The 15,931-nt window shown below is 37.1% G+C and overlaps 1 protein-coding gene across 1 annotated transcript in view; it reads left to right on the top strand.

Moving 5' to 3' along the window:
- The window catches only part of LOC133537301 (fructose-bisphosphate aldolase C-like), a 34,679-nt gene extending 23,522 nt beyond the window's left edge, over positions 1–11,157 (top strand). The window contains exons 11-12 of the mRNA XM_061878310.1: positions 2,967–3,064; positions 10,729–11,157. Of these exons, the coding sequence (XP_061734294.1) occupies positions 2,967–3,059 (93 nt within the window). The 3' untranslated portion in view covers positions 3,060–3,064; positions 10,729–11,157. The remainder of the gene's footprint in view (positions 1–2,966; positions 3,065–10,728) is intronic.
- Positions 11,158–15,931: the final 4,774 nt, after the last annotated feature.

The raw sequence follows: 15,931 nt of genomic DNA, 5'->3' as shown, positions 1-15,931 counted from the left end.
GATCCAACACAGCAGCGAGAGTCCCGTTCACAGCGGAGCCAGCAGGAAACCATCCCAAGCGGAGGCGGATCAGCAGCGCAGAGATGTCCCCAGCCGAAATGAGATGTTCTTATTTAAACGGGGATAGCAGGTCCATTCTATGTGTCATACTTCATCATTTTGCGATATTGCTATATTTTTGCTGAGGGATTTAGTAGAGAACATCGAGGATAAAGTTGACAACTGGAGAAAAGCTCTGCCTCTGCCAGAAGTCGCAGACGATGATGTCACATGTTGATGGCTCCTCATATATTCACATTGATTTTAATGGGAGCCTCCAACAAAAACAGCTATTCAGACCGAAAAAACAACAATTTCCCCATTAATTTGAGCGAGGATGAAAGATTCGTGTTTGAGGATATTGATAGCGACGGACTAGAAAAAAAAAAAAAAGTTTTAAAAAAAAACGCGATTGCAATGGTGTTGCATTGAGACGGATTCTGATGTTTTTAGACACATTTACTGGGATAATTCTGGGAAATCCCTCATCTTTCTATTGTGTTGCTAGTGTTTTAGTGAGTTTAACAGTACCTGATAGTCGTAAGGGTGTGTCCACTAGTGAGTTTAACAGTACCTGATAGTCGTAAGGGTGTGTCCACTAGTGAGTTTAACAGTACCTGATAGTCGTAAGGGTGTGTCCACTAGTGAGTTTAACAGTACCTGATAGTCGTAAGGGTGTGTCCACTAGTGAGTTTAACAGTACCTGATAGTCGTAAGGGTGTGTCCACTAGTGAGTTTAACAGTACCTGATAGTCGGAAGGGTGTGTCCACTAGTGAGTTTAACAGTACCTGATAGTCGGAAGGGTGTGTCCACTAGTGAGTTTAACAGTACCTGATAGTAGGAAGTGTACGTCCACGGCCGGGTGTTGATGCCAGTGTCTCAGGGAAGTCGACGGCAGCTTCATGGACGGCACAAGCTCAGCTGATATCCGGTAAGAACTGACTTTTTAACCACAATTTTCTCACTGAAACCTGCTGGTTGACATGTAGTTGGGATCCATGTCCACTCTGATCCATAGTAAAGTTTCACCTCCGCGAATTTTAAACAAAGAATCACCGTGTGTTTGTGTGGCCAAAAGCTAAAGCTTGCCAACTCCATCTTTCTACTGTGACTTCTCCAATATTAATTGGACAAATTGCAAAATATTCAGCAACACAGATGTCCAAAATACTGTGTAATTGTGCCGTTAAAGCAGACAACTTTTAGCTGTGTGTGTGTGCAGCGCTCATATTCATAACAGCCCGTGACGTCGCGCCTACACGTCATCATTACACCACCTTTTCAAGAAAAACGTCCCGGGAAATTTAAAATTGCATTTTAGTAAACTAAAGCGGCCGTATTGTCATGTGTTGCAATGTTAATATTTCATCATTGATATATAAACTATCAGACTGCGTGGTGGCTAGTAGTGGCTTTCAGTAGGCCTTTAACTATTAGTACATTAACCATTGGTACCTATTGGTGCCCATTAACTATTGGTACATTAACTATTGGTGCAATATATACCTATTGGTTCTCATTAACTATTGGTGCCATATAACTATTGGTGCCTATTGGTGCCAGATAACTATTTGGTGCCCATTAACTTTTGGTGCCATATATAACTATTGGTGCAATATAACTATTAGTGCCCATTTACTTTTGGTGCCATATATAACTATTGGTGCCATATAACTATTGGTGCCCATTAAGTATTGGTGCCAAATAACTATTGGTGCCCATTAGGTATTGGTGCCATATAACTATTGGTGCCTATTGGTGCCCATTAGGTATTGGTGTCATATATAACTATTGGTGCCCATTAACTATTGGTGCCTATTGGTGCCCATTAACTTTTGGTGCCAGATAACTATTGGTGCCCATTAACTTTTGGTGCCATATATAACTATTGGTGCCCATTAAGTATTGGTGCCATATATTACTATTGGTGCCATATATAACTATTGGTGCCCATTAACTATTGGTGCCCATTAACTTTTGGTGCCAGATAACTATTGGTGCCCATTAACTTTTGGTGCCATATATAACTATTGGTGCCCATTAAGTATTGGTGCCATATATTACTATTGGTGCCATATATAACTATTGCTACCCATTAACTATTGGTGCCATACATAACTTTTGGTTCTCATTAACTTTTGGTGCCATATATAACTATTGCTACCCATTAACTATTGGTGCCATATATAACTTTTGGTTCTCATTAACTATTGGTGCCCATTAACTTTTGGTGCCATATATAACTATTGGTGCCCATTAAGTATTGGTGCCATATATTACTATTGGTGCCATATATAACTATTGCTACCCATTAACTATTGGTGCCATACATAACTTTTGGTTCTCATTAACTTTTGGTGCCATATATAACTATTGCTACCCATTAACTATTGGTGCCATATATAACTTTTGGTTCTCATTAACTATTGGTGCCATATATAACTATTGGTTCTCATTAAACATTTGGTGCCTATTGGTGCCCATTAAGTATTGGTGCCATATAACTATTGGTGCCCATTAACTGTTGGTGCCAATTGGGAAAAGAAGTTGGATGTACTTTTTGTCACTGGCGATTGTTGTAAATGGAGTTAGTTTCATGTTGATAAGCAGAACAATGTAAATAATCCAGCAAGTTGAAGCAGCAAGTAGATGTTTGACATGTTCTTACACAGAATATTATTGCTAAATGATGACTACTTTCTACTGTTGATACAAACACAAAAGATGGAAATAATCCAAACTGCAGTGTTACAAAGTGATGGCACAAATAATCACTATGTTCTCCCCTTTTGGGTTGTTTGATGCACTTTCAAAAGTTGTTGTATTCTCCATCCTTACCAGAGTCAATTAGGCAGAAGTGCTGTGGAAATATGAACAACAATATGTTGACATTCTTTGTTTACTACATTTGTTTACTCTGCAACAGGTCAACAGTCTGGCATGTCGAGGGAAGTACACGGGCGCCGAAAACTACCCAGATTCCGCCCACGGCATCTATAGCTCCTGCTACTCTTACTGAACCAGGTCATTACCACTCAGAGATCATCTAGAGCTCTTACTAAGTGTTACTGAACCAGGTCATCACCACTCAGAGATCATCTAGAGCTCTTACTAAGTCTTACTGAACCAGGTCATCACCACTCAGAGATCATCTAGAGCTCTTACTAAGTCTTACTGAACCAGGTCATCACCACTCAGAGATCATCTATAGCTCTTACTAAGTCTTACTGAACCAGGTCATCACCACTCAGAGATCATCTATAGCTCTTACTAACTCTTACTGAACCAGGTCATCACCACTCAGATCATCTAGAGCTCTTACTAAGTCTTACTGAACCAGGTCATCACCACTCAGATCATCTAGAGCTCTTACTAAGTCTTACTGAATCAGATCATCACACATCTTACTTGAAAACATTATGAAGGAAATCAGAGAAAAGTTGTTAAAGTGTAATTGTTGTGAAGGTCTGCTGCTGTCCGGGTGCCATTAAGCATGTTTTAAAGGCTGTAGAAAAGTGCAGTGAGTTATATTGTCATGCAAAAGATGTTTGGTTTGCTAGCTGTTCCAAAGAAAAGATGCCATGAAAAATGCCAGAAAAAAGAGATTGCATCAGAAAATATGGATGAACTCTAATATTCTAATAGATGGAGAGACTTTCTTTTGGAAACATGTTTGAACGAGGAAATATTTTTGTCAATGACATGATCCATGAGAATCAATGACATGATCCATGAGAATCAATGACATGATCCATGAGAATCAATGACATGATCCATGAGAATCAATGACATCATCCATGAGAATCAATGACATGATCCATGAGAATCAATGACATGATCCATGAGAATCAATGACATGATCCATGAGAATCAATGACATGATCCATGAGAATCAATGACATGATCCATGAGAATCAATGACATGATCCATGAGAATCAATGACAGGATCCATGAGAATCAATGACAGGATCCATGAGAATCAATGACATGATCCATGAGAATCAATGACATGATCCATGAGAATCAATGACATGATCCATGAGAATCAATGACATGATCCATGAGAGTCAATGACATGATCCATGAGAATCAATGACATGATCCATGAGAATCAATGACATGATCCATGAGAATCAATGACATGATCCATGAGAATCAATGACATGATCCATGAGAATCAATGACATGATCCATGAGAATCAATGACATGATCCATGAGAATCAATGACATGATCCATGAGAATCAATGACATGATCCATGAGAATGTTGGATGAGGGGGTGTGGTGAATGTACAAGTTTGTACGTTGAAGCTTCTCATGTCTTCAACTAACTGCAGTCATTGGCAAAAGATGGCAAGAAATAATTCTTTATGAACTACTAAATGTTTACTTTGTGAACCTCCAATAAGAAATTGTAGTTGGCAAAAAGGAAGTAAAAAAGAAAAAGAAATAATTTGTATTTCATAAAGAAATCTGCCCGTTGCCGTGGGATACAATATTCAAATGAATCTACAAAAGTATTATCCATGTGCAAAATTGTTATTTTCAAATTAAAATCATTTATCATTTCTTACCCAAGTGAAAAATGTTCAAACTGTGGAATATGATGGAGTCACATGATTGTTGTTTGCTGTGTGAATACATCCTGCATTTATTTTACTATTGTGTCTTTAGTAATGTGTTTTTGTGTCTTCTTTTGTTTTAGTATTGTCATATTGTGTCTTCTTTTGTTTTGGTATTGTCATATTGTCTTCTTTTGTTTTGTTATTGTCATATTGTCTTCTTTTGTTTTGGTAATGTGTTTTTGTGTCTTCTTTTGTTTTAGTATTGTCATATTGTGTCTTGTTTTGTTTTTAGTATTGTCATATTGTGTCTTGTTTTGTTTTTGTTATTGTCATATTGTCTTCTTTTGTTTTGGTAATGTGTTTTTGTGTCTTCTTTTGTTTTATTATTGTCAAATTGTGTCTTCTTTTGTTTTGGTATTGTCATATTGTCTTCTTTTGTTTTGGTAATGTGTTTTTGTGTCTTCTTTTGTTTTAGTATTGTCATATTGTGTCTTGTTTTGTTTTTAGTATTGTCATATTGTGTCTTGTTTTGTTTTTGTTATTGTCATATTGTCTTTTGTTTTGGTAATGTGTTTTTGTGTCTTTTGTTTTAGTATTGTCATATTGTGTCTTGTTTTGTTTTTAGTATTGTCATATTGTGTCTTGTTTTGTTTTTGTTATTGTCATATTGTCTTCTTTTGTTTTGGTAATGTGTTTTTGTGTCTTCTTTTGTTTTAGTATTGTCATATAGTGTCTTCTTTTGTTTGGGTATTGTCATATTGTGTCTTCTTTTGTTTTGGTATTGTGTTATTTTATTTTGGTATTGTTATTGTGTCTTTTGTTTTGGTATTATCATATAGTGTCTTGTTTTGTTTTGGTATTGTCATATTGTGTCTTTTGTTTTGGTATTGTGTTATTGTGTCTTTTGTTTTGGTATTGTTATTGTGTCTTCTTTTTTTGGTATTGTCATATTGTGTCTTATTTTGTTTTGATATTGTCTTGTTTTGCTTTGGTATTGTCATATTGTGTCTTTTGTTTTGGTATTGTGTTATTGTCTTTTGTTTTGGTACTGTTATTTTGACTTCTTTTGTTTTGGTATTGTCATATTGTGCCATCCTTTTTGTTTTGGTATTGTCATATTGTGTCTTCTTTTGTTTTGATATTGTCATATTGTGTCTTCTTTTGTTTTGGTATTGTGTCTTTTGTTTTGGTATTGGTATTGTGTCTTCTTTTCTTTTGGTATTGTCATATTGTGTCTTGTTTTGTTTTGATATTGTGTTATTGTGTCTTTTGTTTTGGTTTTGTTATTGTGTCTTCTTTTGTTTTGGAATTGTCATATTGTGTCATCCTTTTTGTCTTGGTATTGTCATATTGTGTCCTTGTTTTGGGTGTAAGTTAAAGAAATGTGTTGAAGTATTGGTTTGTTTCTGAGGCTTGATGTTGTTTCTGTTACTTTAGGATAGTTTCTTGACAGTCATGATTTAGTCCATATAATTATAGTACTGGTCTTAGAGGTTGAAAATAGACATTCACTTAGTATTACTTTTTTTTAAAACATTTATTAACTTGAGAAAGTTTTTTGGTTGTAACTGATAATGATGGCAAAAAATATCAAAATAGACGGGAAGTTCTGAAATACTTATTTTGAAAATGTAATTTTGTTTATAGATGACGTGCAATCTGTTATGTTTGCTATTTGGCGTGGACATAAAAGGTTGCTGAGCCCGACCTGGACATCATCTGGACTAGACCAGGTTTTAGGAACCTTCTAAAATTGACAACCTGATCCGGTGAAGATAATGTCCTTTATTTTAAAAAAACAAAAACATTTTCTTGTACAAAAAAGCAAGTAAAGTAAGATAAAAACAGTTCCATTTTTTTTGGGGGGGGGGTGCACTAACTATAAGTGTATCTTGTGTTTTTTTTATGTTGATTTAATAATCCATCCATTTTCTACTGCTTATTTCCCTTTGGGGTGGCGGGGGGCTGATTGAAAAAAAGATGCCCTGCGATCTCTCGCCACAAGTCAGCTGGGATAGGCTCCAGCTGACTTGTGAGTAGTTTACATGTTAGTTCTTCAGAAGTGCTATTGTAGGCTGAGCATATTGTGAAATGTCAAAAAGAGGACACCAACATGCGTGCCAAGGCCGGGACGAGCTGAACATTTGCCAATCATACTTCAACTTGCTTTAGAAATAATAGATTGAGTGAAATAAAGCATTTTTTCTCCTCTGTTGACAGCAGTTTTGGTGCTAGGAATTTTGAAAATTCCCAACATGGACCCCTAACTGACAGGGTCCCATGGACCCCATCAAGTCATAAAAATGGGGTTCCACAGTAAATTTTTGGGGTCCCGCTTTTTTGTAAGCGTTTTGAAAACAAATGATCAAGGTCTGCATTGTCCTGTTATATCTCACATTATATACCGTCTTTTGGAAAAAGGTTGTCATAAACGTTACTTCATTCAAGAAAATAAATAATATAAAAAGAAGTCAAATGTAAATGTATTCAGTTATAGATATACCTTCACTTTCTTCTTTCCTTTATAGATCTAAAGCAGGGGTCTCTAACACGCGGACCGTGGGCCAATTGTGGCCCGCTAGACGATATTTTACGGCCCACACCCTGCTGTGAAAACTTAATGTTGATGCGACCCGCAAGTTTCCTATGAATCGCGCTATACATCGTCACAATTGTATACCTTCGGATTTACCGGGTGACGTCCGACTCTAGGTGCCCCCCCAGGGTAACCATCACCCCCAAACCATCAATTTGACAGCACATTGTGTATATACTACTTTTATCGTCTTGCACAATTTGTGGAAATAGCGTATCAACCCAGTCACAGTTTGAGATTGACTTCTACAAAGCGACTGCAAGACATACTTGATCAACAGCCACACAGGTCACACTGAGGGTGGCTGCATAAACAAGTTTAACACTGTTACAAATATGCACCACACTTTGAACCCACACCAAACAAGAATGTTTTGGTAGAACAGCACAACATAAACACAACACAACAAATACCCAGAATCCCATGCAGCCCTAACTCTTCCGGGCTACAATATACACCCCGCCCCCTAATGTAGCCTGGAAGAGTTAGGGCTGCATTGGATTCCGGGTATTTGTTGTGTTGTGTTTATGTTTTGTTACGGTGCGGATAATCTCCCCAAATGTGTTTGTCAATCTTGTTTGGTGTGGGTTCACAGTGTGGTGCATATTTGTAACAGTGTTAAAGTTGTTTATACAACCACCCTCAGTGTGACCTGTATGGCTGTTGATCAAGTATGGTTTGCAGTCACTTTTGTGATTCTACAGTAGTGATGGGATCAGCAGTTCTTTTGACTGCACTGAATCACTAGAATCAGTTCCTTAAATTGATTCGTTTAAAACATTTGTTCACCGAATCACTTGTGCAGCATCAGTTCTGTGTGCAGGTCGGCCAATCATGAGTCAGTCAGGAACAGCTTCCCCAGCGGCAGATCTCGCTGTGCGTCAGTCGGCCAACGACACAAGCCCTCAGCACCCAATGAACGACGCGCCTCAATGTGACGTCATCCTCCGCGACACACTCACTTCTCTGTGTCAGCAGGTTCATGAATCACGAGTCCTGATTCTGAATGAGTGAGTGAGTGCAGCGCCAACCTGAATCATGTCTTCAGCGACTAGCAGTCACTTCTTGTAGGTTGGTGAAGCCAGCCTGAATCACTCAGCTACAGTTCTGTGGGCCAGAGGTCAATCACTCTCTGCAAAAACTAATATTACATTAAGAAACCCTTAACAAATGCCAACATAAAAACTAAATGTTCTGTAGCCTACCTTTAAAAATACAACACAGAAAATATCAACTTAAATGTGCAAACAAAAGGAAAATAAATAGGTGGCGACTTGTCCAGGGTGTACACTCCCTTCCGACCAATTGTAGCTGAGATAGGCACCAGCGCCCCCCGCGACCCTAAAAGGGAATAAGCGGTAGAAAATGGATGGATGGGAAATGAAACAAAACAAATATTAAACCATGTGCCAGAAATGCAAACATAAAAACAAACATTTCTGTAGCTTACATTTAAAAATATAAAAATGGAAATATCAACTTAAATATGCAATAAAAATTATATTTGTTTAGATAATGGGGACGGGGCGCTTGTGTGTTTGTTTGTTTGCATGTGGCTTGAGTCAACATTAGCCGTTAGCTTGGAGAATAAATGGAGAACAGATGCCAATGGCATGAAACATATATATATATATATATATATATATATATATATATATATATATATCCCTGTGACGGGATAAATAAAAGTGGGAAATGAAACAAATAGTAATAGTCTACTAAAATGCTTGCAATCAACAGTTAAATAAATAGGCCTCGTTTGTTTAGTGCAAAAACAAATATTAAATTAAGAAACCCTTACAAATGCCAACATAAAACCTAAATGTTCTGTCGCAAAGAAAATGTAAACTTAAAATAAATACCTTCAAAATAAAACAAATAAATTAAGAGCCAGAAATGCCAACATAAAAACTAAATGTTCTGTAGCCTACCTTTAAAAATATAACAAAGAAAATAGCAAAATATCACAAACGTTGTCGTTCACTGAGTGATTCATGTCGTTAATCCGCGGTGAACGAATACCCACAAGCCCCTGCAGCACTAACTCTTCCAGGACGCTATAGTATACACCTCCCCCTACCACCAAACCCCGCCCATGTCAGCAGGTAGTTTGGATCAATTAATCCAGGCCCCCAAAAATACGGAGAAAATACAAGAGCTGGAAGAATGAGAACATCCATGATTATTGCTTGATGTGTCACAAATGGCTAAGGTGAAAGATTACAGATTGGCCATTCAGAGGCACTGCGATGAGGTGGAGACTTGTCCAGGGTGTACGCCAACTTCCGCCTGATTGTAGCTGAGATAGGCTTCAGTTGCCCCCGGCGACCCCGAAGGGAATAAGCGGTAGAAAATTGGGTGGCATTCAAAGGCAGGATAAAAGGGGTCGTGGAAAGAGAAACTGGTGTCACATGACCAGGAGGGAGTCGGAGACAGAGGGCCGCTTTAGCTGACCACTCAAAAAAAAAAAAAAAGAAACATTTGCAAATGGCAGAGGAATTCTCTCCTGCGAATGAGATTTTTCCAGGAAAGTCCCAATAATGCGTGTCCTTGGCCATATTTAGGCAAATGTCGAGAAAACCACCTTAGTTTTTAATTGTTTGCTCAGTAGATCAAACACACATTTAGGAAGGTTTTACTGCACATAAATATTTCCAACAGTTCCCAAACACACCAGTCATTAAGTTTTTTGTCAAGAGAAAGACATGCTTTTTTTTTTTTTTTACTGTTTCACTGTTCTGCAGAACTTTGTTGTAGAAAGTTCTGCAGAACAGTGACATTATATCCAATAAGTGGATGTTTTCTGTTTTCTTTATCCTTTTGTTGCCGTGTATGTTGCATCTTTGTTGGATTATAAAATATGTTGATCGAGGAGCTGGTCTGGCAAGTAGAGGAGCAACATTAATATATCCCCAATATTCACTGTTTTATTGTTTATAGTCAATATAGTAAATCCCACATTCTATATTTGATGTCATATAATTGAGTTAAAATACTAAAGTTCATTCCGGTTTTGAGATGTTCTTTTTAAGTGAAAAGAAAGTGAGATGTAGGATGTAAGAACAATAAAACACTGAATATTGAGAATATATGTGAAGGTTGCTGCTTGACTTGATGCTCATATTTCTTAATGCAGCAAGAAACATCAAAGCTGAGGAAACAAGCGAGCTGACTCTGCTCACTAAACCTTGCACTGACTCCTGATTGCAGTTAAGGTGAAGATCCAAATAAATAGCCTGAATAATCTTTGTGTATTGAAGATGAATGTACTAATTCTTTGTGATTAACCTCAGGTGTTAACTCCTGCAATTTGACAGCCCTTATTTTATTGATGTTATGTCCCAATTTAACGTCCTTGTTCCTAGTTTGTGGTTGTTGGAACACTCTTTATCTAACATGTCTTATGTAAACATGACTTGTTCTTGGTCTGCAGCAAGTCATCACACGTTCATGACTTCATTACAAGGAAGTGTTTGATGGCGGTGAGCTCAGTTGGAATCAACTTCTTCTATTTGTGTTTTCTCAGCCCGGCAGATTCCTCCTCTCATACAACTTATGACTGACATCATTCAATACAACATTGCAACACACATCATGCTCTTCTTGGACTTTTACAAACCACTGGACTCACTGGACTCACTGGACCAGGACCAGGACCAGGACTTCCTGATTCTCGTGCCGGAACACTGGATTTGGTTTGAAGTTTCAGGAGTTAATTAGAGGACTTAATGATAAAATGAATAGTTGTGTCTTACTTGTCAAGATGTCTCTTATCACCTTCTTTGAAATAATGCTCAGTCAGCAGATGAAACAACTCTTCTCCTAAAAAAGGAAGAACAAATTCCAGCTGCTATTGAAAAGATTGAAGAATTTTTTCATGTATGACAACTTTACCTTTAATGTTGTTTCCTGTCCATCAATGTGTGAATAAAACATGTTTTGCATGTCCTTTAAAGTCTGAGATGAAATATTTACTCACTGGCCTCGTGGTCAGAGAGTCCAGCCTGAGACCGGAGGGTCTGGAGTCATACCAAAGACTAGAAACATGACCTCCCTGCTTGGCACTCAGCATCAAGGCCTGGAATTGGGGGTTAAATCACCCAAAATTATTCCCGGGCGCGGCCACCGCTGCTGCTCGCTGCTCCCCTCACCTCCCAGGGGGTGAACAAGGGGATGGTTCAAATGCAGAGAACACATTTCACCACACCTGGTGTGTGTGTCTGACTATCAGTGGTACTTTAACTTCAACTTTATTATCCATCCATTTTCTACCGATTAACCTATCAAAAAACTAATAAACTCCCAGAAAAGAAAGATAGAAAATACAATTACAAAATGCCAAACTAAGCTACATTCATACAATCTTATTTCTGCTTAAAATAGTTTGCCACACCTTTACTTCCAAAGCTAGTCTTACACATTTCATTCATGCACTATTTTGTTACATCATGTCTTGCAGTACATTTTCATCTAGCCAAACAAAACAATTTGATGCACACAATTTTAGAAATACAAACATATTTATTTCTTGCATTATCAGCCAAGGTGAAAGAAACTTACTTTAACACAACACACAATATTTATCAATATACACTGCATATATATATATATATATATATATATATATATATATATAAGAAAACACTGAACACCATCTTTGTTTTCTACCTGTCAACTGTCAGTTTAGGCTGCTCGCAGGCTCCTCATCACCACTTCAAGATGGAGGCCAAATTTCTCGAGTCACAGCAGCCAATGCTGTGTCTACTTATAACATGTCTGTGGTTATAACATCATTGCAAACACGGCAATCTGTTGCAGTTCTGCTGCAGTTCGCTACCTTATTCATACTTTTTGTCAAGTGATTTTTTTTTAAAGCAGGGTTGCATGAGGTACCTACACATAACGTTACGTTAGTCAATGTATCACACACAGTAACGTAAAGTTAGACGGCGGTCAGCAGTACCACGTATTTAAGCCACCTACAAAAAGACAAACATAGTCAATTAAAGGTCAGTTAAAGTGTATACCATATAGAACATATGTGTACATATTGCATAGGGCCCGGACATCTATAAAGTACAACTCTGTTCATTGTAATCTTCATGTATTTGTTATGTTTTTCATGTGTACGCACACATAAACACACATACAGTGTTTTCTAAGACACCTAGTGGGGGAAATCCGTTTTGCAGTTTGGGTTCTATTTTGACCCTCCTGTCTTGCCGTAGCCAGCTTGTGTGTGTGTTTCAGACAGCAGGTAGAGAGCAGTATGAGAGGTCCGATAATATCGGCCGATAAATGCTTTAAAATTTAATATCAGAAATTATTGGTATCGGTTTCAAAAAGTAAAATGAATGACTTTTTAAAACGCTGCTGTGCGGAGGAGTACATATCTGGTTAAACACGGACGTAGGGAGAAGTAGTCAGCAGCCCCTCCCCTCCACACAACACAGGAGTTGACTACTGCAGCATGAGAGCTTTACTGGCGACGCTTAATGACCTCATCAAACCGCCGCGAGCATAACAACAACAAGAGTGTGTTGTTGCCGGTGCTGTAGCCGTGACTATAACAAGCCAGTTTGCTTGGTGACTGACTAACGACACCATGTCTATGGTTTGGGATTATTTTTTAAAGTGTGTCTGACAGATAAAAAACTGGCAATTTGCAATGACTGCAAAAAGTCATTTTCAATGACTGCAATTTGATCTCAAGAATCATAAGGAGATATACGATGGATACAAGCGGAAGATGGATGAAAAGCAAACACTAAAAAAAAGTAGTACCACACAGTTGTCATGAAAAGACTGCGCCGAGAAAAAACAAAAATACAACAAAAACCACCCCAAGGCGAAAGCCCACGTTGTGGTCAGGTGGCCTGTCTCAATGCAGCATTTCAGGAGCTCTGGCTGACTGCTAGGCCACTTCAAGCACTCACCACCAGCTTGCAGAACATTTGTGTTTCTCATACAAATATGTTAGAGCAGGGCAGACTGAGCCCACTTCATCATATCCTGTTATACAGTTTGCCAGGTAGTCTTGCACTAAAGGAGGACTATCTTATTGTTTGCTTTCTGACTCTAGTATAGTCTGGACTGAAGCTGTGTGCCTTCATTGTTTTTGTAGCTGTTGTTTTGAGGCATGTTTAAAAAAAATTATAATAATGCACGTTGTGAAAGTCCAAGTATAGTATTTCCCAGAGTTGTAGTGAGTATCAGGATTATCTCAGGAAGAGCATGTCCCAAATTCCAAGCTGCTGTTTTGAGGCATGCTAAAAAAAATAATGCACTTTGTGACTTCAATAAAAAATATGGCAGCGCCATGTTGGCACTTTTTTCCATGACTTGTTCTCTTATTTTGGAAAACCTTGTTACATTGTTTAATGAATCCAGAGGGGCATCACTACAAAATTAGGCATAATAATGTGTTCATTTCACAACTGTATGTATCATTATCAGTTGATATCGGAATCGGTAATTAAGAGTTGGACAAAGTCGGAGTATTGGATATCGGAAAAAAATCCATTATCATTCGGCCATCTCTAGCCTAAACTACACTCCAGACACTTGGGTCTCTTTTTTCATCAAGTATTATATCAGTTAGCTATCTGCTAAGCTAAGCAGCAAAGAGCAAGATGAGAATAATTTGTGTATACAGAGCAGAGTATGTATATTATACAGCACTATAGACAGTTTGTGTACATAGAACAGAGTATGTATATTATACAGCACTAAAGACAATATGTGTATACAGAGCAGAATATGTATATTATACAGCACTATAGACAATATGTGTATACAGAGCAGAATATGTATATTATACAGCACTATAGACAATATGTGTATACAGAGCAGAATATGTATATTATACAGCACTATAGACAGTATGTGTACATAGAACAGAGTATGTATATTATACAGCACTATAGACAGTATGTGTACATAGGACAGAGTATGTATATTATACAGCACTATAGACAGTATGTGTACATAGAACAGAGTATGTATATTATACAGCACTATAGACAGTATGTGTACATAGAACAGAGTATGTATATTATACAGCACTATAGACAGTATGTGTACATAGGACAGAGTATGTATATTATACAGCACTATAGGCAGTATGTGTACATAGAACAGAGTGTGTATATTATACAGCACTATAGACAGTATGTGTATATAGAACAGAGTATGTATATTATACAGCACTATAGACAGTATGATTACATAGAACAGAGTATGTATATTATACAGCACTATAGACAGTATGTGTACATAGAACAGAGTATGTATATTATACAGCACTATAGACAGTTTGTGTACATAGAACAGAGTGTGTATATTATACAGCACTATAGACAGTATGTGTACATAGAACAGAGTATGTATATTATACAGCACTATAGACAGTATGTGTATATAGAACAGAGTATGTATATTATACAGCACTATAGACAGTATGTGTACATAGAACAGAGTATGTATATTATACAGCACTATAGACAGTATGTGTACATAGAACAGAGTATGTATATTATACAGCACTATAGACAGTTTGTGTACATAGAACAGAGTATGTATATTATACAGCACTATAGACAGTATGTGTACATAGAGCAGAGTATGTATATTATACAGCACTATAGACAGTATGTGTACATAGAGCAGAGTATGTATATTATACAACACTATAGACATTATGTGTATAAGGAGCAGAATATGTATATTATACAGCACTATAGACAGTATGTGTACATAGAGCAGAGTATGTATATTATACAGCACAATAGGCAGTATTATACAGCACTATAGACAGTATGTGTATATAGAACAGAGTATGTATATTATACAGCACTATAGACAGTATGTGTACATAGAACAGAGTATGTATATTATACAGCACTATAGACAGTATGTGTACATAGAACAGAGTATGTATATTATACAGCACTATAGACAGTATGTGTACATAGAGCAGAGTATGTATATTATACAGCACTATAGACAGTATGTGTACATAGAGCAGAGTATGTATATTATACAGCACTATAGACAGTATGTGTACATAGAGCAGAGTATGTATATTATACAGCACTATAGACAGTATGTGTACATAGAGCAGAGTATGTATATTATACAGCACTATAGACAGTATGTGTACATAGAGCAGAGTATGTATATTATACAACACTATAGACATTATGTGTATACAGAGCAGAATATGTATATTATACAGCACTATAGACAGTATGTGTACATAGAACAGAGTATGTATATTATACAGCACTATAGACAGTATGTGTACATAGAACAGAATATGTATATTATACAGCACTATAGACAGTATGTGTACATAGAGCAGAGTATGTATATTATACAGCACTATAGACAGTATGTGTACATAGAGCAGAGTATGTATATTATACAGCACTATAGACAGTATGTGTACATAGAGCAGAGTATGTATATTATACAGCACTATAGACAGTATGTGTACATAGAGCAGAGTATGTATATTATACAGCACTATAGACAGTATGTGTACATAGAGCAGAGTATGTATATTATACAACACTATAGACATTATGTGTATACAGAGCAGAATATGTATATTATACAGCACTATAGACAGTATGTGTACATAGAACAGAGTATGTATATTATACAGCACTATAGGCAGTATTATACAGCACTATAGACAGTATGTGTATATAGACCAGACTATGTAT

This window comes from Nerophis ophidion, linkage group LG18 (assembly GCF_033978795.1).
Source record: "Nerophis ophidion isolate RoL-2023_Sa linkage group LG18, RoL_Noph_v1.0, whole genome shotgun sequence".
In the NCBI taxonomy this organism is placed as follows: Eukaryota; Metazoa; Chordata; class Actinopteri; order Syngnathiformes; family Syngnathidae; genus Nerophis; species Nerophis ophidion.
The sequence above is the reverse complement of the archived record's forward strand: the minus strand, read 5'-3'. Positions and strand labels throughout refer to the sequence as shown.